The sequence below is a fragment of the Panthera tigris genome, chromosome A1 (genome assembly GCF_018350195.1).
Source record: "Panthera tigris isolate Pti1 chromosome A1, P.tigris_Pti1_mat1.1, whole genome shotgun sequence".
Taxonomy (NCBI): domain Eukaryota; kingdom Metazoa; phylum Chordata; class Mammalia; order Carnivora; family Felidae; genus Panthera; species Panthera tigris.
In genome coordinates this window covers 131162454-131188183 of record NC_056660.1, presented here as the reverse complement: position 1 = coordinate 131188183, position 25730 = coordinate 131162454, and the positions used below count along the sequence as shown (strand labels likewise).

At 39.4% G+C, this 25730-nt stretch overlaps 1 protein-coding gene across 2 annotated transcripts in view; it reads right to left on the bottom strand.

Annotated features, from left to right (window-relative positions):
- The window catches only part of LOC102958811 (regulator of G protein signaling 7 binding protein), a 102727-nt gene that overhangs the window by 20201 nt on the left and 56796 nt on the right, over nucleotides 1-25730 (bottom strand). For both annotated transcript variants that reach the window (XM_007079903.3, XM_042959256.1), the window contains exons 3-4: nucleotides 19584-19714; nucleotides 1985-2132 (exon numbers count right to left, since the gene is read on the bottom strand). In XM_007079903.3, coding sequence (XP_007079965.1) covers nucleotides 1985-2132; nucleotides 19584-19714 — 279 coding nt within the window. The remainder of the gene's footprint in view (nucleotides 1-1984; nucleotides 2133-19583; nucleotides 19715-25730) is intronic.

Here is a 25730-nt window from a genome sequence, read left to right as displayed (position 1 = left end):
GTGGGTGGAATTGGCACTTGGCCTGGCTATGATGTGTGGTTTTGCTCTGATTGTGGGCATGCTCACCAGGTCTAACAGGTTAGAGGGATAGTTCCACAATGGTGCCTACCAATACTGAACTTAGCAAGGTAGGAAGAGGTCACATATATGGTGGCCACCAATGTCTCTGTCTCTGGATAAAATGCGAACATTTTCCTGCCTCTCTGGCAGGTACTTTAAGTTGAGTAAGTTGTTTTCCTTTACATATGATCTAGGCACTTTTCAAATTGGTGTTTTTGTGCTGGGTCCCAGAGTGAGTAAATCTGAGTCCTTAAGAGTGGGTTCTCCATTTCTTTCAGTTTTACAGTTATCTTAGATGTAATCCTCATTGGTTTTCAAAGTCTGACATTTAGGGGGCTCATACCTCTCATGTAGGATCTAAGGGTTGGGGTGCCTGGTGTGGAGGACAAACCCCTCACTTCTTAGGGAAAAGTACTGTACTTTTGAGATCCCTCCTGATGGTGGATCATGGCACTTAGGGTGGAGTCTTTTTGGCAAGACACTCTTTGCCTCTCCTACCCTTCTCAATGCTGTCCTGTCCGTCTTTTGTTGTGGATGCTCTGTTCATCCAATTTGCTGTTCTTTTTCAAAGGAATTTATTCTATAAATCATTGTGTATTTGTCAGATCCATGAGAGAGAGTGAGTTTACATCTTCTTATGCCACCATCTTCAACCCAACTCCACCCTGTCTTATTTTTATTGCCAGCCATAGCTTGCTTTCTTAAAAGCTCAGAAGGCTTAGATATAGATGCTGTGCTTGGTTTCTGAAAAGGCAAATGTCTTTGCTGATGGATTATGCCCTGATCATGGCCCTCTGGCACATATTTCTTCCTGAAAATAGAGCAAAGCATTTTCTATTTCATAAATTAAGATAAATCATTCCCTCACCATTTGTCTATAGCTCTATCAGACTGTGCCAAACAGCTTTATTGTTTGAATTGTTAGATTTCCAAGCTTATACAAAATCCAAGTTTTATTAATAGCATATAATTACCACATGCTTCAATTTTCTATAAACACAGAAATTCAGTAATTAGCTTTAGAATTATATTACAATCTGAAAGTAGAACCACAATGGCTATAAATTCCATTGTGTGTTACATTTCTAAAAATAAAAAAAATAAAATGTTCATTATCTTGTCAATGATTCAACTCTACACAAAGCACTCAGTGGAACTGCCCAGTATTCATTCAACTGCTTTGTGCCAGCTCTAGGGACATTAGTAGCAAAGGACATGATATCACTGTGAAGGCCAATAAATAAGGGTCTTGTCCTCCTGCCTCACAGAATGGTATTTTAGCATGTATATGAGCCATGGCACTTATTATTATATTATTATTGCTTCCTTTCCCTAAGTGAAACTGAATTACTCTAGAATCTCTTCTTCCTAAGAAGGAAACTCCCTATCTAGCAGTGATCTGGTGCTTGTTAAGGTAAGTGCATTAACTCGCTTTGGCCACCAAGGGGCCCTCAGCTGCATTCTGGGAAAGCAAGAGAAGGGAGCACTACGAAAAGCTGTCTGTCAATTGGGCAGAATGCTTAGCCGTGGACTGCAACCTAAGCAGGCCATTCCATACACCTGAAATCTAAGAGACTACTGGAGGCATATTTGCATGATTTTGGATTCCTCTCCCTTTAAGCAAATGGAAATTTTAGTACCCAGCCCTGTGGGTGAACTGTGATGGTATATGGATCCAACTTTCTCCCTTCCCATGGGAGCACACTGTTTTCATTTCCATGGAGACACAATGTGTTGGAGTGGGATACAAAGAGCCCTGGGAGCCTATGACTACTGAAAATTCTACCATTCTACTGCAGGGTTTGGACTCCTTACCTTCTGCTAGCTCAGTTTTCTGAAATAAGAATATGAAAGAGAAAATCTCAACTTCTGTAGCCCCTAAGAATATGAACTGGAGGAATACTGGCAGTAACTTCCCACTCACCTTTCAGTGTTGTCAATGTCTGTGGAAACCTGCCAGGAATGTTGCTGAATATCTACAGGGGATGATGAGGAGTCCTCTAGAGCAGGTGTTTCAGTACTCTCCTCAATTTTGCAGTCCAAACTCTTGGTTCCCCCACCAGGCTCCTTTCCTAAAGAGGGGAAAGGGGATGTTGGTAAAGAAAAGGATAAGAAATCAGAAATGCAAGTTCTATATACATGATATCATTGCAAAGATTGTCTATGTTTTGAGTCATGGGCTCCATTAACCCTAATAACTTCTGAATATGAAATGCTATACTAATTCATTTATTTCTGAATAATACTGAATATAGGTATCTATCTCTGTTTCTAGCTATATAAATATATGTACGTGTGTGTGTGTGTGTGTGTGTGTGTGTGCATAGCATGTTTCTCAACATTCTGGGAAACCCTGAAGATCAAGATAAAAGTAAGGGCTCCATCTTTGATGGAATACTGGTGCTCTATAATCCATTCTTAGTGAGATAGATCAGGTCATCTTGAGAGGGGGGTTTCAGCCTGTGAAATCATGCTGCTTTTTGGTTCTTTGATTCAGGAGCAACTATAAGGGCCAGGAGTAGGTGACACTCAGCAGGTTGAATGAGAGCTTCTGCCCTTCTCTCTGACTCTGACACTCGCTCTCTTGGATTCATCTCCCTTAAATAAATGTAAATTTGGGGATCCAGCATGTAGAAAATAGTTGTATCTTAGTATATGGGAAATAACTGAGATTGTGGACTTGTCTTCCATTTCCTTGGCTTTCTAGCCTCCTTCACTTCATCCTTCTTTGAGGAAATAGTTCAACCTCAAGATCCAGCCTTGCTCTGCTGAGACCATAAAGTGCCATAAACTAAAGTTCCATGTACATACTGGGTAGCCATCCACAGCAATGCACTGCCACTCTGCTAAGACTTGTATTTTACCATGACTGATCTCAAGTGAATAAATCAATACTTTCTAGAAACAAATCTTCAAATTGGTTCAGCAATAAATTCATATGAAAATAAATGGGAATTATAGTCTATTGCCCAGATATCATCTGTTAATGTCTTTTATTCTGCTCTGAACATTTTCCATCTGCAAGGGTGTATCCTGGTGTCATGGAAATGGCTTATGAAGCCCGAGAACTGAGTGTTATGAGTTTATTCATTCACTTATTTATTCATTTATAAATATTTCTTGAGTATCAGCTAAGTATCAGGTACTGGGCTTGACGCTAGATTCTTTTTTACTCTTCTATCCAGTTTTATTTGTATTACGTAGATACGGCTCTAGACTAGTTGGTAAGAATTTATTATATCCCATATTGTTGAATATTCATGAGAGAGCAGCCACACCAGGCTACCTCTTAGCTCAGTTTCCCTAGTCCTGATGTGTGTTTTGCATGGTTAAAAAAAAATAAATAAATAAAGCAAACACACTTGTGAATAGGATGGTAAAATCTAATGGGAAGATTTTCCCTTGGATTCCTGACTGAAGGAGACTAGCCAAAATCTCATCCTTGTAATTTCTAACCTATATGGCAGCAACACAAGGAAAAAGAAACAAGCAATTAAGTGGTAATTAACTATACATCATTCATCAACCTAGAGTAGAAATGGACCTCTGAATATTCAGCCAAGGCAAACACACAGTTTACTGATGAGAACTTCTGCTCCTTTTGTGTATACTTTATGCACATTGATCCTGGGTGATGGAATTGCTTTTCCAATTTTATGGTATGCTGGGGGTGGGGGGGAGGTGAAATTTAATCAAGCACGTAAGTTAGCATGTTACGATTTCACAGTTGGAGGGCACTGACCTCTTAAAAGTATTTGCATTGTGCTTCCTGGGAAAGTGCAACAACTATAGCCCATCTGCTACCCGCTGCTCAGCAGGGTCAGCCTTAGGATACAGTTCTGCAGTGATAGCTAAGCTCTGAGAGAGAAGCAAAAAGAACCAAACCCTAGCTTTTTGCTTTTCAAAACTCTGAAGGATTGGGCCACACATGGCTCCTGGGGTACTCCTGTGGAGTTGAAATGATTTGGGGAAAGCAGTATGCTTTTTGGGCAGTGAAGAGTAGAGAAAGAAGATACATATGCAGACTTAATTCTCTGCCTATGGGTTTTGCTTGGCTTGGGGCCACAGTAGCCCCTCTCCTGTGGTCAGGACTGTACAGCTCAAAGCTTTCATTCAAATGAGAACAGGGAGGACACGAGGTAGCGTGATGCTCTTTCTTGGAGTCCCCTCTCTCTCTTTAAAAACATTTTTAATGTGAAAAAAAAAAAACATTTTTAATGTGTATTTATTTTTGAGAGAGAGAGAAAGGGAGAGAGGCACAGAATCTGAAGCAGGCTCCAGGCTCTGAGTTATCAGTACAGAGCCTGACATGGGGCTTGAACTCACGAACCGTGAGATCATGACCTGAAGTTGGATGCTTAACTGACTGAGCCACCCAGGTGCCCCTGGAGTCCTCTCTTTACCTCCCTCATGTATATACTTTTTACAGGCAAAGGCATAAAGAGAACCCAATCTACAATCAGTTTTACACTTAACTGCGTGTAATAATTCTACTACTTATATAAGACACACATCATTCTATGACCTTTTCAAAGTAAAATAACTGTTCATATAACTGAAACACACCGGTGAGCTTGTCATCTCACCAGGTCATCTCCTCCTTTTCCTCATTTTCAGTGACTAGTTCTAACTCTGCTAATGCAGATGAACAAAAATAAAAGCCTTGAACATTGGGCTTGCAGTTGAGTGCTTTCTATCAGCTCACAAAATCTCTGCAGAATTTTGATCATATTGTATCTTCTCTGGCTGAAACATCTTCAAAGACAGCAGGTATCAGTATGCATTTAAGGGGTTCTCAATTGCAGAATATTTATGGGGTCAAGTTTACTCTGCAAGTAGATATTAATTGCTTTCACTTACTGATAGCACTGACTTCATGTTGGGCATCCCTTTCCGGTACAGTATCTGCTTATTGCCTTTATAGTACTTACCTCTTTTAGAAATTATCTTGCATATGTATTTTTTTTATGTTTATTTTTGAGAGGAGGGAGGGGCAGAGAGAGAGGGAGACACAGAATCTGAAGCAGGCTCCAGGCTCCGAGCTGTCAGCACAGAGCCTGACGTGGGGCTCAAACTCATGAGATGGGAGATCATGAGCTGAGCCAAAGTCAGACGCTTAACCGACTGAGCCACCCAGGCGCCCCTTACGTATTTGTTAACTAAATACATTTTTAATAGTACATAAATTTGAATATGTTTTTGCTTGTAACTGTTTCATATCTCTACTGCTATGTACGTATGGCTCCTGCTTTCTTTGTATACCACATTTCTTGGGTCCCACATCTTCAGCTTTCTTGGATGCAGTTTCCATTTTGTTGCAGCATATCCTTGACTAATTACTTCAGAGAGTATCTGTGGAAAATACATTTTCTTCTCTTTTCTCTTTCTTTGCACTCACACTTAAATTTTAATTGACTAGATATGGAAATCTGTCTTCACAGTAACTTTCTCTCAAAACTTGGATGCCACTGTTTCCTTATCTTACATCCATATCCAAAATGACTTGTGTGTAGCCTGTTTACAGCTCTCTGAAAACTTTTTAGGGTATTATCTTCACATTTTTTGATTTATGAAATGGGTCCTAAATATGTATAGGAATAGTTTCTTTTTATGTTAATCTTTTTTTGGCATTTGATTGGCATTTGTAATTTATTACCTCCTATTTTTTTATTTTGAAAATTTGCAAACCTATGGCAAACCTGTAAAAATATAACAGACACCCAAATATTCCAGTTTCACAAACTGTTAACATTTAGTTATATTTTATTTCTCTCCATCTCTCTATGTGTATGTATATGTGTACAGATTTCATATATACATACTGTATTGATTGTATACAATTTTTATATTTAAAGTCACATATACATACAAATATAACTTTTTATGACCCATTTAAGAGTAAGTTGCAGACATTAATGGCACTTTACTCTAACTACTTCAGCATATATCTCCTAAAGAACAGGATCTTTTCCCTACATAACCTCAAAACAATGATTGGGCCAAAAAATTATTTAGCTTGGATTAAATATGATTCAATACAATTTGATACAATACTAATATTTAATATGCAGTCTGTATTCATGTTTCCCCAATTGTTCCAATAATATTTTTCTGACCGTTTTTTTTAAGTTCCATAAACTTAAAAGGAAGTTTCCATAAAAGGACTATGCACTGCATTTAGTTGTCATTTTTCTTTTAGAACTGCACCCTTGTCTTTTTTTGACTTTCATGTCATTAGCATTTTTCTTAAGTTTTTTAGTTTTATTATTTTTATTTTGAGAGAGAGAGCAAACGGGATGGGCACAGAGGGAGAGAGAGAGAATCCCAAGCAGACTCCACGCTGTCAGCATGGAGCCCAATGTGAGGCTTGAACTCATGAACTGAGAATTCATGATCTGAGCTGAAATCAAGAGTCAGACACTCCACCTACTGAGCCACCCAGGTGCCCCCATGTTATTAATGTTTTTGAATGAAGAGGTCAGGCTAGTTGTTTTATAGAAAGTCTTTCCGTTTGGATTTTTTTATTGTTTCTGCATGTGTGGATTCAGAGTAAACATTTTTTGGTGTGGGTATTATAGAAGTGCTATTGTGACTGGCTTAGTGCAGTGCATTAGAAAGCATATGAGTCAGTTTGTCCCATTATTGTTAGTTAAGTATTATTAGTGGCTTGGTTTCTGTCCAAAGCTTTCATTCCAATGGAAAAAGGGGATCTACCATTATAGATGTACCCTTTTCCCTTAATAGTTGCTAGGTACTCTATGGAGTGATTCATTGAGATGTTACAGCATTTTCAATTTAACTATTTCTTTTAGGTTTGGGAAAAGTTTTTCTCTTTTTCTTGATTATCTCCTTCTCTCTATTCTCTCCATTCTTTCAGAATTCCTATTTCTTATTGGAGTCTCTGGATCCATCCTATATGTTTCTTAACTATCCTCCATATTCCACGTTTATTTTGGGGGCTGAATTCTGGGAGAATACCTTGACTTGATCTTATAGTTCACTATTTTAGGGTCTCAGTATATTCATTATAACAATTGTTAAGAACTGTGAAGGGTCTGAGATTTTATTATACCTGTTGGTGAGCCTGCCACAGTTTGATGGATACTGGAAGAAGCCTGGAGACTTCTGGGTCAGAGACAAAACCAGTTGATTACTCACAGAATAGTAGTGGCCATCCTAATAAGCATTTGTGTTGTTTTCTTGAATCCTAATTCCCACAGGGAGACACAAAAAGGGTCAGATCACTACCTGTCCAACAAGGGGCTGTGTGACAAAAGAGGAACCCTGAGCTTAGGAAATGTGCCTTTTATAAGCATGTCTGCCCTTTGCCCAAGAGGGAAACATTTTCATTATACTGAATGGTCAGGATGCCTTACTCTGGAAAGCGCTGCTATCTCTATTTTCCAAGGCATCTGCTAAGTAAATACCCTTGAAAAGATAGTATAAAACAAAAGGGCAGTCAGTGCCTCCATTGGCAAGATGTACAGAAATGCAAGAAGCTGGAGAGTTGCCTCCTAACACTAAATAACCCAGCTATTTAGTTTTTATTTGGTTGATAACATTTTTATCTCCAACAAATTTGGCTGCTTCCTTTTTGTTACTGACAGTTATTCTTTTATGGGTATGATAGACTCAAATGTCTCTGAGAATATCAACTACATATATCTTAAATTCTTTGTTTCTACTTTACAATTTGTTCTTCAAGTATTAGCTGTTTGTTTATTTCAGTTGGCATCGCCTTTTTGGGGTGTTGGGTTTTTTTTTTCATTAGAGACAGGGAGCAAGCGAGTGAGGGCGGAGAGAGAGAGGGAGGAAGAGAGAATCCCATGAGGGGCAGAGAGAGAGAGAGAGAGAGAGAGAGAGAGAAGTGGGGCTCATCCAAAGTCGATTTTTTTTTAATTTGTCATTCCTGGATATCTATCCAGATTTATCTTTGAGGATCTCTGTTTGCCTATTGCTCTGATTACAGTGCCCTCCTTCTGATTATTTTGGTGAAGGGACAGGATGTGTGGCTGCAAAATGGGCGCTTAAAGCTTATCTTCTGGGTGCTTCTCATCTCCAGTAACAAGTTACCTGGGCACTTGCCTGTTTTTTGGGCCTCCTGTCTACTCAGAGTTTCCTGTTTAAAACTCCTACTCCAACTATAGATGCTGGAGAGGATGTGGAGAAATGGGAACCCTCTTGTGCTGTTGGTGGGAATGCAAACTGGTATAGCCACTCTGGAAAACAGTGTGGAGGTTCCTCAAAAAATTAAAAACAGACCTGCCCTATGACCCAGCAGTAGCACTGCTAGGAATTTACCCAAGGGATAGAGGAGTACTGACACATAGGGGCACTTGTACCCCAATGTTTATAGCAGCACTCTCAACAATAGCCAAATTGTGGAAAGAGCCTAAATGTCCATCAACTGATGAATGGATAAAGAAATTGTGGTTTATATACACAATGGAGTGGTACGTGGCAATGAGAAAGAATGAAATATGGCCCTTTGTAGCAATGTGGATGGAACTGGAGAGTGTGATGCTAAGTGAAATAAGTCACACCGAGAAAGACAGATGCCATATGTTTTCACTCTTATGTGGATCCTGAGAAACTTAACAGAAACCCATGGGGGAGGGGAAGGAAAAAAAAAAAAGAGGTTAGAGTGGGAGAGAGCCAAAGCGTAAGAGATTCTAAAAAACTGAGAACAAACTGAGGATTGATGGGGGGTGGGAGGGAGGGGAGGGGAGGTGATGGGTATTGAAGAGGGCATCTTTTGGGATGAGCACTGGGTGTTGTATGGAAACCAATATGACAATAAATTTCATATATTAAAAAATAAAAATAAAAATAAAACTCCTACTCCAGTGAGATATACTGAACAATTTAGCCTGTGAAAAAACACTGGAGTAATGTGTTCACTTTCTTTTTCTTCTACAGCTGTCTTTATGGAGGCTCAGAGTTATTTCACACTCTGCTCTGCTTTGCTGCCCAGTCCGGACAATCACACCAGATGTCCTCCTGGGGCGAGCAGTGATGGTCTCATTGCTCAGTGTGGGGCAGCCCAGTTTTTTCTGAATGCCATTTCAAACATTAATTTCCCTGACAATAGTCCCAGAAACCCTTCCTGTGATTTGCATTTGTTGATTCCAAGTTCAAAGTATTTCTGGAATTGATTTTATTTTTGCAGTAATTTTCTCCTGCTTGAATTTCTTTTGTTTCTTTTTGAGTATCTTATCAGCTGTGGTTTCCTCTGTTCATTTATATCTACCAATCCAATCGCAATAACTTTGGAGCTTTGAGAAATTCTTCCAAATTTCTGGTTTGTTGAAGACGTCCTTCCTTGTTTTTCAGGGGCATAGAAGACTGTTCTTTGTTTGCCAACCTCTGTTTCCTTTTCCTCTTACAAGTGGAGGTGGGGGGCGGGAGTGGCATGTGGGAGAGCTACGGCCAGTGGATTGTAAGTAGGAGTGATGTATTCCTCTTCCAAATTCACTCCGAAAAATCCTCCCATGTGATTCTCCTTGCTGTCTTTTCTCCTCCTGACCATTGGATGGACGTGGAGAATGGAAGGAGCAAAACTGCTCACCCTCTCAGTTCTCGCATTGGACCCTGTCATGGATAATGAATTCTAACTGTTTTAATCCATCAAGATTTGGTGTTGTTTCATGAAGCAGTACTCTATCCTGACAAATATAAGAACTAATATGAATTTATTTATTTTTTCATGATATCTTTTTTCTGTTATTTCAATGGAGTTTCCGAAGGAGGGAAAATATATGTATGAGTTCGGTCTAACATGTCTGGACAAGATTTTCCACCAATTATACTCCCTCTCTTTTGACAATAAATGCAAAATGAAAGCAGTACATTCATCCATTCACTAGTTATTCATGGAAATTTTGCTCTAGGCACTATGCTAAATTCTGGGGATACAACGGTGAATACACTCAAGGTGATCAAGTCTAGAGAGGACAACAGACAGGAAAACAGGCAACTACCTACACCTCAATGTAAAGGTGCTAAAATCCGTGCCATGGAAATGCTTGGGGATGTACGCCCAGGGAAAGCTTCCTATAGGAAGTCCCATCTAAATTATGACCCAGAAAGTAGGCCAGATGAAAGGAATGGGCGTGGGATGGGGGAGGATGGGTAATAAGTTCCAAGCAAAAGGAGGAACTGCAAAGAACGTGCAAGTTCAAGTACCTACAGATACTATACCTACAGATAGTTCAAGATGCCTGGAGAGTGGCAGGACAAGGTATGGGGGGCAGGTAAGGTGAGGACTGTTAGTGAAAGATGAAGCTGAAAAATTAGGTTCAGTTCATAGATGTTCTTATGACCACATTAATGAGTCAGCAGAGGTCTGGTCTACACACCTGGACAGTGGCTAGTTTGAATTCCTTATCCCTAGCTTCCCTGTTTGACCAGGTGTCCTTAGATTGGAGTACCAGTTCTCTAACATCAGGTGGGCTCTCAGGAAAGGGGTCAACCAGCTTACAAATGGTAACTTCAAGTCAACGTTTTACTGTACCCAAGAGAGTGAATATGCATTCAAAATCATTTCTGATTATGAAATGAAAAACTCTCTCCCCTGAAAAATCAATTTCAGGCCTCAGTGAACAAATATTTGCTCAGGGAGGGGATAGACGTAGGGGAGAGAGTCCATAGAGTACCTTGAAATCACACTAAGCTGGCTTCATCACTGTTAAGAACTAGACATCAGAAAGTTGGCTACATTCCTCAGGGCCTTGCAAAGCTTTTTGCCTTCAGCTCCCTTGGGGTTTCTATGTATTTTTAGTTTGTTTATGGATAATATAATAGGCGTGTTTGAGGAAAAGTTAAGAGAAACCACCCATGAAGCACATACCAGTTTGGAAAGTTGGTTATTCTTATATTCGTGAGAAATGGTCAGTTGTTTAGGAGAAATAAAAACACATCTGATTCTGGGGCAGCCTCAAGAGTTCCAGAGAGTACCCTCCACCTCAGAAATCCTAGGCACGGGCCCTGGCAGATGGTGCTGGGGTCCTTCATTGCCAGTGCGAGCTTCTTTATCACACTCGACTTGACTTTCCTTCTCCTGATTTCTTATTTTTCCTACCCTCTTTCTTCTCTATCCATGCTTTCCTCTACTGCTTTTCCCTTTCTCCCTCCCATTCCTTCTTGCTTTCCTGCCAGTGACATTGGGAAGCACTGCTATAGACAGTGTCTCTTTGGAGGCCCCTGGTGTCTAGCAATGTCCATTTCATCCATTTGCATACATTTCCCTAGGAATCAAAACCAATCTTCTCTGAGCTAATATGACACCACTGCACTCTCATCTCCTTGATGATTGGGGCAAATTGCCTGTGTTCTTGGTACTCCCAACACGTTGTCTGCTCTGCACAGACAAGGCTTTCACAAAAGTTTTCATCCTGACTGGGAGCAAAACGAACACGGTTTACATGAGATGCATGTATGGAACCTTATCTAGGTAGTTGTTCTCGCTCTCAAGTGTTTCCATAACCGGTAGGTGCTTTTTACCTCTCTGCACTATGAAAAAAAAACAAACAAACTGAGGAAATGTAGGCTGCTTGTGAAGTAATCCAACTTTACTCTCGAGTTTCTAAAAAGTATGTAGTTTGAGAAGAGGTAAGTTATTTTAATTCAGTTAGCTGTTTACCTATATTAGAAAGTAGTTTCAAAGGCTTTTCTACGCCGTGGTAAGAAGATATTCACAGTGCCATGAAACACATAGTGGAAAATAAAAATGATAACATAAACAGAGCTCTATTCTTATCCATACACTGGAAAATAAACATCTGCCAATTTGGGAGAGATACGGAACTATCCTCCTTTCCCCACAGTCCTCTGTGCTCCTTATGGTACTGTAGTCCTGTCACTGCCCCCACAGTAGCAGCCATCTTGGCAGCTGCACGTAGCTATGTGAGGAAGCAGAGGCCCAAGGGTCCCCCAGCAGCACTGGAGAAGAGCAGATAAAGAGATGCATTTGAAGAAGGTCCCTATGCAGTTTTTACTGCTTCATTTCTGGCCCCTAACGTAGAGCAGAACAATATATAAGGTATATTTACTGTATAATTAATTAATTCCAATTTTCCCACAGGAGTATGATGGCTGAATTATCCTTCCTTTGGATCACACAAATGTTACATTTTATTTAATTTTAATTTTAATTTAATTTAATTTTACTAAATATACTCATTTCTTTGTCAGAATTCTTCCCACCCAAAGTAAAATATTTTATAAATAGATCATTATGATAAATACATCTATAATAAATATATCTATAAATAGATCATTGAATGATCTATGGAGTTAAGTTTGCTTCCCATCTTAAAACTAACTCTCCAACTTAATGTTATTTTGGTAGGAAATTAAATACAAAATAGATTTTAGCCATTAAACACGGTATTTTGAAATATGTACACTAATCTTTAAAAAGTCAAATCTGTGGATAAAATTCAACCAATCATACTAGTACTTTTTATTTCTCCCTTTGGTATGTTCTCTTGCCCTTCTCCAATGGAGCTTAGTGGGAAAGGGTCTGGTGTGTTGGAACAATCAGGAACTTTGCAGTGGGCTTAATGTGCTATGGGACGTTGGGCAAGTTATCTCTTTCAGCTTCGGGTTCTTCATCTGTCCGATGGAGGAAATAACAGTGAGGAAAAAACCAGATAGTATGTATAAAGCAGCTGCTAGTAGAAAGTACACAGTAAGTGGAAGCTATTGTTACTGCTATCATCCTAGTCCTCAACTGACTCAACTTTGGCACAAGGTGATGAATATGTTGTCCTACTCACTGTTTGGCATATGAAGACAGGGAGAGAGAGAGAGTAATAAATGGTGCTAGATAACCCTTGCAATAGATTCCAGAAGGTGGTTATAATTATATTCTGCAAACAGTGCAAATTCATTCTAGTCTTGGATTCTTTGCATCAGACACCAATGTTTATGAGGTTGTTTCCATCTTGTCATTCAAATCTTAGATTAAATGCTGTCTCCTCACAGAGCTTTGACCTTCCCTTTTAGGGTAGCCACCCAGTTACTTTCTATTATATCATCTATCCTATTTTAATTATTGACATTGCACTTATTAGTATTGGGGATTTTTAGAACATTTGAATTTTTTTCTTCTTTCCTCTCCTCTTTTCTTTTTTCTTTTTTTTCCCTATTTTTCTGCTCTAGAGTATATACTTGACAATAAAAGGTATGTCTTCAGCGTTGATCCCTGAAGTCCCCTAGCACCTGTTCTAGGTGCTATCATATCCTTAGATATGATAGGTGCTCAATAAATATTTGTTCAAAGAATGAACGCATGTTTCCACTCAGAATTTGAATCATAGTCTAAGATCTATTCTGCTTCATTTCTTCTAACCTGCTGTTCTATTTTAGTATCAATTGCTTCATTACATTGGAAAATAAAGTCTTGTGGCTATATTCTATTTCTGTTTTTATGTTGCTTGTTTCTTTTATTGGTGTGGGTCATTTTCTTTACATTTCTTAATAGGAGGCTTGAATACATTGGAGTCTTTACTGCTCATATTCTATTCTTTGTCTTGAGTTCATCCTGTATTTTGCTGGATGGCAGGCAGTTCATTAATTTCTCATAATAGCATCTTGAGCTCTCAGCTCCCACTAGATTTTGAATTAAGATTTTTTCAACTTTCAACATTTCTCTCTCCTTTCCCTTTGTGATTACATTATACTGTCAGAGGACTTGGGGACAATTTGGCTGTAAGCTGTGGCCCAGAGGTAGAGCAGAGTCAGAGGGGACCACTGCCCCCTCACTGTCAGAGCCAGGTGAGGCAAAAACACAGATGGAAAGAGCAAGTTCACATGTGAAGGGGAGCTGCGCTGGAATGTTCTGTTGTCTCTGCTCCTTTCAATAGCACTGTTGCCCAAACTGATTCAATGGGGAGAGAACGCGAGAGAGAGGAAAACCATGGTCAAAACAGTAGGATCATTCAATTCCCTTAGGAACCTGGCCCCACTTTCTGCCAACAGAGCAAATGAGACCTACAGTCTCATTTCATCTGGTGGCAGGAAACAGGCACTGATGGTCAGTGCGATACATGGACTCAGCTATGGGAAAAGATTTCCTATTAACTAAGTGTGAAGAAGAGAGAGCAACTATTTTGCAGTATAAACAAAGAAATTACACTTTGTCAAGCAATGGTCCAATCTACAACTTTAAGTGTTAGAATATGAAACTACAGAATGACTAAAATTATTCCCATCTGTCATCTTCTTGAAATAAACAATTCTCCAAACCACAAGCTACATGGTACAACCCAATGCCTTTATTAAATATGGATTTTACCTCACATTACTGTAATTGACTTTAATTTTGTTGGCCGTGAAAAAAGAAAATCATTTCATTACTGTTTTTCTTCTTATTCTTCTCCTCCTTCTCCTCCTCTATCTCTACCTCTTCCTCCTTCTCCTTCTTCTTTTTGGCAGTAGCATGGTCTTGTAAATTTTAAAAGATTTCCAAGTAGATTGTACCAGGGAGATGTATGAGACAGCAAAAATTCAGAAGCATGGTGCATGGAAAAAGCATGAAGATCCACAGAAGATTATGTTAAGGACTAAGGATACTTAGAATTTGCTTAATTGGGAGAAGAAGACAATCTTCAGTACTAAATCCAAGCTCCCTACAGGAGCTTTAAAATGATTTGAGCCTTATTTTTCCCAGAAGGAAACCATACTCTTTGCTCCTGCCGTAACTTTGTGCACTCTTTTTCTCCAAAGAGTAAGCTTATGACTCCTCAATACAATAGCAAAACTAAACATGATACAGAGTACTTGCTGAACTTCTGGTGGTAGCCACGGGGTAACTAGAAATAAAAATGAGTTACAAGTACATGTAATTGTGAAACAATCTGGCTTCAATATCTAATCTCAACAACAACAACAAATTGACCAAAGACCCTCCTATAGAGCCAAACTTGATTCAGTTACAATTCCTTCCTTTTCTCTGATGGAAAAGAAATAGTGAAGAAGAGGGGGAATGGCCAACCAGTAACACTCATGCAGAGGGATAAGAAATTAGCTAACCTAAAAGTTATGCAAACACCAACTTTTACCACACATTAGAAGAAACATACCAGAAAGAAATTCTAAGTAGAAAGATATTTGAAGTGTCACAGACTAGAATGGGAGTCACTATTCCCAAGATTCCAAGGACTACTGATTTCCTGGATAAAGGGACTTAGTGAGATTTTCTAGACAGGCCACTTCCCTAGCCCAAGGCCACACCAGAGATACTACTGCCTTTGGATAAAGAATATGTTATCTGGCATCTTTAATCTTGGCAGACAGATTTGTATAGATCCTGGGGAAAGGGGACTTAGTAAGTCACATTGGCAGAGCCTTCTTCCCCATCCCTTCCCCATTTCTTGTTCTCATGCAGTAAGGCCGCTTAGGCTTGCTGACTCCCCTCTGTCTACTTTTATGAGAAGGGGCTGTACGTTTCCAGGACAAGATGCATGTTACATCTCTTAATTTGCCCCACTCTTACTTGAGTAAGAGTACTCCTGTGCTGTGGTCTGTGGACATATTTCTTCCTTTTGTTTTTAAGATTTTAAGTAATCCCTACACCCAATTTGGGGCTTGAATTTTCAACCCCAAGATGGAGAGCTGCATGCTCTATGGGCTGAGTCAATGAGGCTCCCCTAGACATATTTCTTCCAGTCATTTCTGGCAGTCCATGGTCACTGGAGTCAAGTATTTCTATTCTCTTTCATCATGGCCTTCCAGATTGTTAGCAGCACATTTCATATACTTATTGTTTACTAGCTGGAGGCTCTTGGACACAGGTTACTCTCCAGTTTCCAATAATACCAAAGAAAGAAAGAAGAAAAACTAATGACATGAACTGACATTTTCTATGCCATTCTGATGGTGGGAATATAAATTAGTGAACAGAAAGAAGCCAGGAGTCGAAAGCAATCATTATAGGGTTAATCTCCTAGATGTAATGAGGAAATTAATGGAGAGAATAAAGAAATAGAGAAGTGTAGTACAAATATAGGGCTAGAAAAATTAGGAATAATTTCTTTAATGGAACCATCCCTTTTCTAAGAGCTAGTATTTTATTTGGCACTCCAGAAATTTTCAGGATATTTGTCAAGTATGTATTTGCATACATGTTTTCTAGTGCTTTATTTTCTCTGGTTTAATGATATTTTCCTTGGTGCCTATTTCTAGTTACTTATTTCCATTTTCCACGTAGTTTTTCAAGTTTATTAATTATTTTTTTAAGGTTTACTTATTTTTGAGAGATAGAGTGAGAACATGCACAGGCAGGGAGGTGAGGGGTGATAGGGTGGGGTGAGAGTGGTGGGGGGGAGGGGCAGAGAGAGGGGAACAGAGGATCTGAAGGGGGCTCAGTGTTGGCAGCAGTGAGCCCAATGCGGAGCTCCAACTCACCAACCTGAGATCATGACCCGAGTCAAAGTCAAACAGTTAACTTGACTGAGCCACTCAGGTGCCCCAGGTTTTTTTTTTTTTTTTTTAACTTTAAATAAGATAGTTTTCTTTACTCCTAGTTTAAAGATTTCTCACTAAGATAATCTCTTTGTCTTCATTGCCTTACCTCTACTGGTGCTTAGACAGAGGTAACAGTACATGAGACAATTAGCTCTTGGATGTGTTTCCTGGAAACACAGGAGGCTTGCCAGGGGTAGAAGGATGGTTTGCTGATTCCAGACGGTGATTACAGAAGGTTACAGAAGGCTACAAATAGATTCAGTTGGAGAGATGTCTCGATGAATTGTTCTTTTAATTTTCTTCAAGCAGGAAGAAAGTAAATTTTGGGGAGCTTTCGATACCATAGATCTAGGTTCGGGCCCAAGAATTTGCGTTTCTAACGAGTGATGCTGGTACTCCTAGTGTGGAGACTACACTTTGAACACCACAGCTTGATTTCAATGGTCGTGTCAAGGGCTTGTGGAGACAGCACGAGCCATCACACACAGCCCTTGCTCATCAGAGGTACCTACTGCTTTCGTATTTGGTTTTCATCAGCGTGGATGATAAAGAAGAAAGCATAGAACAAAGTTGAAAGCATATACTTAGGTGGATAGAGAATGGCAAGGTAAGGATCTGGAAGGTTTAGTTTTTACTCATATAGTGGGGTGATTTCCTTTTGTTTCAAAGGGTAGAGTGACACCTTCCAATCTTCACGGTGTTTCGGAATCACCTGGAGGGCCCCCAGAGATTCTGATGCAGTAGGTCTGGGGTAGGATCCATGAGCCTGCAAGGTTAGTCGGCATCCTGGATAATTTTGAAGCAGTTTGTCTAAGGATTTACACTTTAAAGAATAATGATTTTAGAGGAATAAAATAGATGTCCAAGTGGAGTCTTAATCCTATATGTGGGAGAAATCAAAGACCCTATCAGACAGATTCTTTTTAGTGTTGTACATGGAAGGCTAAGTGTGACAGCAGGGGGTTATTATTTTTAGAATAAGAAGCAGGGAAGGGAGCAGGTCAGAGACTGACAATGAAGACAGGAGGCACTGAAGACCAAATGAGCTGATCAGCTAAGAGGCCGTGTGTTTTTACTTGTGTGCTCAAGACAATACAGTATTTCCAAATACAATAAAGAAACAACCTGGATGAGGGAGTCCCTTTTACTTTTAAACAGAGAGCTAGCTGAGAAGAGCCTTTCTTTCAAAAGCAGGTTGTGAAAAGACAGAGTAGGAGTGGATGGCAGGAGACCAGGTGGCACACAGGAGTTAGAGCGAGAGTGGGGTTGGAGGTCACTGAGTGTTCAGGACATGTCATCAACCAGGGAGACTGCAGTGGCAACACGCTTATGACATAAAATACTGCAAGAGTAGCCAATGCAGAGCCAGAAAAAAGCTACCCATACCTGTTCTGTTCAACCACGCTTCAAAAGAATGAAAATGCTACTCTGCATGTGAGTTCATGTAAGAATGCATGCATGTGCACGCATGAGTGCACACACGTGTGCGTGCATGCATGTGTGTGTGTGTGTGTGTGTGTGTGCGAAAGAGACAGCATGAGTGAGTGAGCGAGTAGACAGGATGAGTGAAGACATTGGGCCAGTGACAACTTGTTTGAATGTCGTCAGTGTGTGTGAGTGTTCAGTTTTCTGATCAGGTATCAGGAGTGTCTAGGAGTGTCTAGGAGCTAATCTCTCCAAACATGTTCAGTTGCATTAATAACAGAAGTAGTGAAGGAAATTGTTGAAAGGTCAGCTTTTAGAAGGAGAAAGGGGGAAAAAAAAGTAATATTCATGTTTCAAAAAAATGTTCTCCCTTCTCTGGAGCAGTGTAGAATAATCCTATTTTTAGTTCTGCCCTGTGCATACGTAGCACGTATGCAAGATTTGATTTTTACAAGGACTTTGTTATGCCATTTAGTTCCCCCCAAACTGCACGCTCATTTGATGTCAAGTCTCTATGTGAACTGCAAGGTCCTTCTTTTTCCTTCTCTACTTGAACCCTATCTTCACAGCCCAGCTCAATCCCCATCCTTCTTATAAAATTTTCCCTGAAATTACAGGGTTTACTCTCTCTGAATTTAAATCACAGACCAGGATTGCCTTCTTCACATCATCCTGTTCTTTTGAGCTCAAGCATAAAGTGTTTGCCTTTAAGAGATTTCTAATAAATTATTTGTTCACTGAATGAGTAAAGAAAATATAGCTGGAATCCTCCTAATTAGCAACTAATAGAAACTTTTGATTTCCTCCCCAGGAATGGGCCATGATTGCCGAATCAATCTGTATAAAACCATTCCTCTGGCCACAGTGATTGGTTCAGTTATAGACCCATGGGCCAATCTGACCCAATCAGAAAGAAGCTCAGGACATTTTCTAGTCTATAGTGGGGGAAAAGTCTCTTTATGGATCCTTTAGTATGCAGGTGTGATGACTGGACCCATTGGAATCAGTTCGCTGATGTCAGGGAAAGCAGTGTGAGGGTAAAGCCAACCCCCAGGAGAAGGCAGAGAGGATCATTCAGAATGTGAGTCAAAAGTCTGATCAAACCACGCTGAAGTCATGGGCACCTCTGGAAGTTTCAGGCCTTTTAGCCAATATATTCCTTTATGATTTAAGTCCAGGAATGAGATTTTTCTGTTACTCATCTGCCTCCCTATTGTTGGTTGAGTTCCCCCTATTTTTAAATCTTTGAGACATAATATGTAATTTGTCTTCTTGCAGCCAAATTCATTTAGGGAAATAGCAGCAGTCTTGGATGGCATTTACCCCTAGTAAGATTGTTATATATTTTTATTCCCCACGCTGATTGTAACCAAAGTCATGTTCACAAGTGGTAAAATGATACATTTGAGAACAGTTTCTACCACAATTTCTGTTCAAGATGATCAGTGTTCTTATGCACTTAGTATTGGTCTAGAGTTCTTTTATTAATTTATGTCAAACATTCCCTGAACATTTACATCCATTCTAATTGTGTGTAGATAGCCATGGGGTGCATTTAGGGCTTTGGGAAAGATTAGCTTTTGTTTAACATTCCTCAGTGTTTATGGCAATACACTAAATGCAGATACCTTTTCGATGAAACTGAAGAGACCCCAGCAGACATATGGATTTGAGCATCTCTGTTGTGTACATTTCTAAGCAACACTGCAGCTGGATATAAAGCCGACAGATTTCTGGATGGATCTCACCATCTTCCGGGCTGTAACAGAATGAAGGAGAAAAGCTGTGAGCATTTCTCAAGATTTCACTCATCAGCCATTTGTCTCAGCTCGGGGGGGTGGGGGGGGGAGGGATGCTCAATAAAGATTCCTTAAAGCCTTGAGTCTATAATATAGGACTTCCTGCTTTCAAAGCAATGACCAATGTCACAGTTCTTACATAAGCGTCTTTCTGACTAACAGCTCTTAATTTTTTTTCCCCTTCAGCAGCAGATTTCTGCTGGGAGCTTAAAATCATAAATGTTTTAAGTAATTGAAAATATCAGACATTTTTGATTTAACTGTTGAAACAGATTTCCAAAATATATTTAAATCATAAGACTCTTCTAGCCTGCAAGAAGAGATTAAAAACTCTTATTTTTAGAGAGACTAACGGAGAGCTATTCAATTGCCAATTATGAGAGCTCTTTAATATTAAGGCTCTAGAATAATATGATTAGAGAGCCAAGATATCAGTTATTTTTATCAAGGTCTTTTGTCTCAGTCTGAAGAATATTCCTTTATTGTTTGCTATGGTTAATTTACAAAAGGCCAACTGATTTTAGTGAAAACAGAAACATTTTATGAAAAGGAAAAGTAATACAATTCTAATATATGCTTAACAATCTAAAGCTAAATAATTACTGAACTTATGCTCTAAAATTTATTCTAAAGTCCTTGAACCTTTCTCTGTTGCCTATGATAAAATGTATACATGGGAATATGATAAAACATGGAGGAATCACTTTTATTTTTTTATTTAGGGAACAGTACATTGTCAGAAAAACCCTTTATATGCTGTTACAATTGCATGTGTTGAATAAAGCAATCTAAATAAAAGGGATAAAGTTTAGAGATACATTAGAAATGGAAGGAGCCTAGACATGAGCTCTGTCACATGTCCTAAAGTGTCACCTTCTATCCCCGTTCATTTAAAACGCAGTAAAATCTGATTAAATAATCCAGCATTTGGATTTGATTCCTTTATAAAGTGGTCACTGGCAAAATGTTAGGGGCAATTATTGGAAAAAGAATGATGGCTTGATTTTTTATTTAAGTTCTGGACTCACAGTAAAAAGAGTTTGCATTTACACAGCACTTGACAAGGATAATCACTTTTCATTTTCAGTACTTATTTAGTAGATGAACCAGCGTTTATCTAACTATATGGCTTATGTAACACGGGGAAATGCACCAGGGTTTTGCCTCAGTAGTACTGAGGCCGGCAAAGTTATTCTGCCTTTCTTACGCCACAGCCAAGTGCCTCAGAAGAGCTCACGTGCAAAATTCGGCTTTCTCCAGAAAATAAAGGACTTTGCTGGTTTCTCATTTGTGTCTCATGGGTCTAGCCCCAGGCCGACACTGGAAACAAGTGTATCTTTTGTGAAAGTCCCAGATTTTCTTCCGGAGCTTTCACCCTTCAGCTGCCCCGGGCTACCTGGGGTTCTTCCCCACTACCCCTCTCCCTGCCCCCAACCACACGTTATATCATCTGCAGCCTTTCACACTGTCTCTGTGTTCCATCCCTTCATGGTTCTACTAGATTCTGGAGGAATAATGGGCATTAATGGTTCATATAGTAAAAAACGATTCTGGTGTATTACCCTAAGATGTTGATTTTGACAGAAAAATCTGAAGGTAGTGTCTTATCCCTAAGGCAGCCTAGAGGAAAAATATGTGAAGGCAGGCAGGTCTTTTCTGTGCTCCTTCATCATCCCAAAATAGCTACCTGTTTTCACCTGTGCATAGCGTTGGCCCTCGTGGCACATATGCAGATTAAAACAAAAGGAACTTATAATAAATCTGTAGTATTTTTCGCACATTTGATGTGTGGGACAGTCACTGTAACATCATTTCAAGCCATGGAGTATCCTTATTTTCAGAAGTACAAAACATGTGCCTAGTACTTAGTTCCAAAAATACGCAAACTCATATATAGGTGACATTTGATGTAACTTAAACAAAGGATTATCATATTAACATATCTTAACCAGTATGTTTTAATGTTTTTTAAATGTTTTATTATTAATTTTTGAGAGAGAGGCAGAGCATAAGTGGTGGAGGGACAGAGAGAGAGGGAGACACAGAATTCAAAGCAGGTTCCAGGCTCTGAGCTGTCAGCCCAGAGCCCAACGCGGGGCTCAAACTCACGAACCGGGAGATCATGACCTGAGCCGAAGTGGGACACTTAACCAACTCAGCCGCCCCAAGAACCAGTATGTTTTATTATCTTACAGGTAGATGGTGAGCAATAAAGTAGTATATTTAGTGCTCCTGAAAAAGGCAAGTCAGGACAGAGATTAAAATGCCTAATTCATAACGTTTCTGCAGATGCCATCTCCCTAAAGCCTCTGTAACCAATGGGGATTCTTAAAACTGTGGAACCATTTTGCCCATCCTAGATGGTGCAGGGAAGAACTGAATGGGTGCCACCAGAAATATAATGTGCCTAACAATGATTAATTGATGCTAAGGTTGCACTATAAATTTTCTGGTTCAAAAATTCATACATATACTTGCAGAGTATCCTTTAATATCTTGGAAAATTATAGTCAAAGAAAGGAACTAGTTAAAGAGAAGTGGAAAAGTTACTATATTGTTTATGTTAGTGTTTAATGAGATGCCTTGACCAGTTCCATTAGCTTCAGGATTTGTACAATTTGTTCTTCCTGCTTCAGGGCTCTAAGCTGCATTACTGCTGCTGATGATTAAAAGTTGATTAAAGACAAAATGTCAAATGAGTTATAATATGTCTAATGTTATAAGCAGTGGACTGAAATACATTTTGATAAGCATTAAGATCATGTAGGTGGGAGCGGCTGGGTGGCTCAGTCGGTTAAGCGTCCGACTTCGGCTCAGGTCATGATCTCATGGCTTGTGAGTTCGAGCCCCGCATCGGGCTCTGTGCTGACAGCTCAGAGCCTGGAGCCTCTTCAGATTCTGTGTCTTTCTCTCTCTCTCTGCCCCTCCCCTGCTCACACTCTGTCTCTGTCTCTCAAAAATAAACATTAAAAAAAAAGATCATGTAGGTTATTTTCATAATAAATAAACAATGAAGTTATAACAGAGAAAATGCAGGAAAAGCCAAGAAAACAGCAATGTGAAAGCTTGAAACTTTCTAAGGATAAATTAGAAGACCGAAGGAATAACTTACATTAAGACAGAATTAGGCCTATGACTTTTCCTCCAGCAATTGGAAGCATCTTAACGTGGAAGTAACTTTACCACGTATTATTACTTAAGCTTAGTCTACATGGATTCACTCTTATTAATATCAAGTTTAAGTCTAAGAGAGTCACCTTTGTGGTGGTGCCCATTTAATTTAGTCAAAGAAATTTTACAGGTTTGTGACTAGGCTGTGCTCATTTATTTATTTTTCTATTGAGCATAAATCAAGAGCCAACCTGATAATTTTGATTAATAGAAAGTCTTAGTTTTAATGGGCGAACATCCTAAAAATCAACTTCAATGATAGTCAGTGACTTGGAGCTCCAATTGAAGTTAAATAATGAATCTTTCCATCAACTCCTGAAGGATGAGAATCAAGATTTAATGTCATAATCATATGACTTAAGAAGCCTGAACTGGTATAGTAATAGGGGGATTTAGATACAGATTTTGCCTGAGATGCCCCTTGATAATGGAAGTGTGGATATACTCTGTGAATATTCTTATTTGATAACTAAAAAAGTAATATGATACACACCCACCTGAATGGCTAAAATTAAAAAAGCCTGAAAATGCCGAACGTTGCTGATCATGTGAAGCAACAGGGACTCTCCAGACATTGTTGATGTGAGTTAAAACAGTGCTATTTCTTCAAAAAGAGTTAAGGAAGTTTCTTATGAAACTAAACATATACCTACTTGTGACCTGGCAATCCATTTCTAGGTATTTAACAAAAGAAATGAAAACATATTCACAAAAAGATCTCTATAAGACTGTTCGTAGTAATTTTATTTAGGATACCTAAAAACTGCAAATAACCCATGTGTCTGTCAAGAGGACAGTGAATAAAGAAACTAGTTATATTCTTACAGTAGAGTGATGCTCAACAATTCAAAGGAGTAAACTCTTGATACACAAAGCAACATGAATGAATCACAAACACATGAACACATTTATATGAAGTTCTAGAAGAGATAAAACTGTCAGTGATAAATAGTAGAATAATGGTGAGGAGGGGATTTGGGAAGGAGCATGCAGAGAAGGAGCTTTCTGGGGCGAGGGTAGTATTCCATATCTAGACAGAGGTTTGAGTTACATGGGTGTATACATTTGGCAAAACTTACCGAATGGTACGCTTAATATCTGTATATTTGATTATATGCAAGTTTTACTTAAAAAATAAGAGCCATCAGCAATTATTGATAATTAATGATATGCATGCTGAATTATTTAGGTATAAAATTTACTGCTATCTGCAGCTTCAGGAAAATAATATGGATTGCTGGTTGGCTAGAGGGATGGACAGACAGACAAAGCAAGCATACTAGAATGTTAATTGTAGAATCTAGGTGATGGGCATTTATTTGGTGTCCAAGGATTTATGGTTCCCCAAATAATTACATGGTCTAAATTGAACAAATCAACTGAGAAGCTTAACGACTAGTAAGGTCAAGTTCAGGAGTGAACACACTAGGGATTTTAGTTATGAAATGCTCTGGCCCTGCATCGGTCTGCTATTTTATTGAGGTTGCCAGACTTTTGGTGTTCTATGCAACTGCTAAGAGCTTTTTAAAAACCAGCAAAATATTTGTTGTTTTGAAAGTTTGTCCCTCATGTAATGGTTTACATATTTAGTTGAAGGCAGCAAGACATTAAAAAAGGAGAATGGGTCTAGAGTCAGAAAACTCAGCTCTAAATGTAGACATTGCTGCTTAGAACAGTAATCCCTGGAAAATCACGTTAACTTCTCTGAGACTCAGTTTCCTCTGCTGTGAAACAGGGATAACAACTATTGGTGATTAAAGTAATATCTCAAGGTTGTTGCAAGGATCAAATGAGATCATGTGTGGGAAACCCAGTAAAAACGGTGAAGGATTGTTAGAAGTTGGCTGCAATCCATCTTAACACATCAAAGTTGTGTTTACTTAGCTTTATGCTTGAGTGTGGTCTTCAGTTTTAAAAATTATCTGCTCTTCTGCAACATTGTTTATTTGCTTCGAGTTCCCCAGTATGGGTTTTGGTTAAATAAACACGCCATTAGGCTGAGAAAAGGAGGTGTGACCCCACTGACGGCCCCCCGTCAGCATTTCACGGACTTGGGTGAGGCAGAACACTTGGGGTTTGTCAGCTCCCGGAGACAGAAACCAGAACTTCTGCTGCAGCAGATACAGCCAAGTTTCTCCTTTCAGAATCAATTCTGTTGTCGGCTATTAGGCGAAATGGCAAGACAAGACTCAGGAAGCCAAAGGGCATGTAGAAAGGGAATGATATCCTCTCTTTATTTTTCAGAGCAAATAGCTAGGGAGGAAGAGGATTCACTGACTTGACCCAAGGATAGTGAGCTCCAAACGTCTGTCAGTAACCACCCGCCCCCCCTTTCCCCCAGTGATTTCCTCTCAGATGGATGCCACTCACAACAGTATACCCCAGTTCTGTGTCAAATGCAGGGACAGCTTCAGAGTCCTGCCTTCATATATTTTCCATGAAGGAGAGGTCTCACGGTGGCTTCATAGTTTAAGTAATCAATGGATAATTACAGGGCAGAGAAGGAAAATGTGTGTGTGTGTGTGTGTGTGTGTGTGTGTGTGTGTGTGTGCATGCGCGCTCGTGTGTGTATGTATGTGTGTCTCAGTTATTCTAGGTTTCAAATTCTTTTTATCATTTTTTAATGGTTATTATTAACTATTTTTGAGACAGAGAGACAGAGTGTGAACAGGGGAGGGGCAAAGACAGAGGGAGACAGAATATAAAGTAGGCTCCAGGCTCTGAGCTGTCAGCACAGAGCCGGATATGGGGATCGAACTCACAAACTGTGGAGGTCATGACCTGAGCTGAAGTTGGGCAATCCAG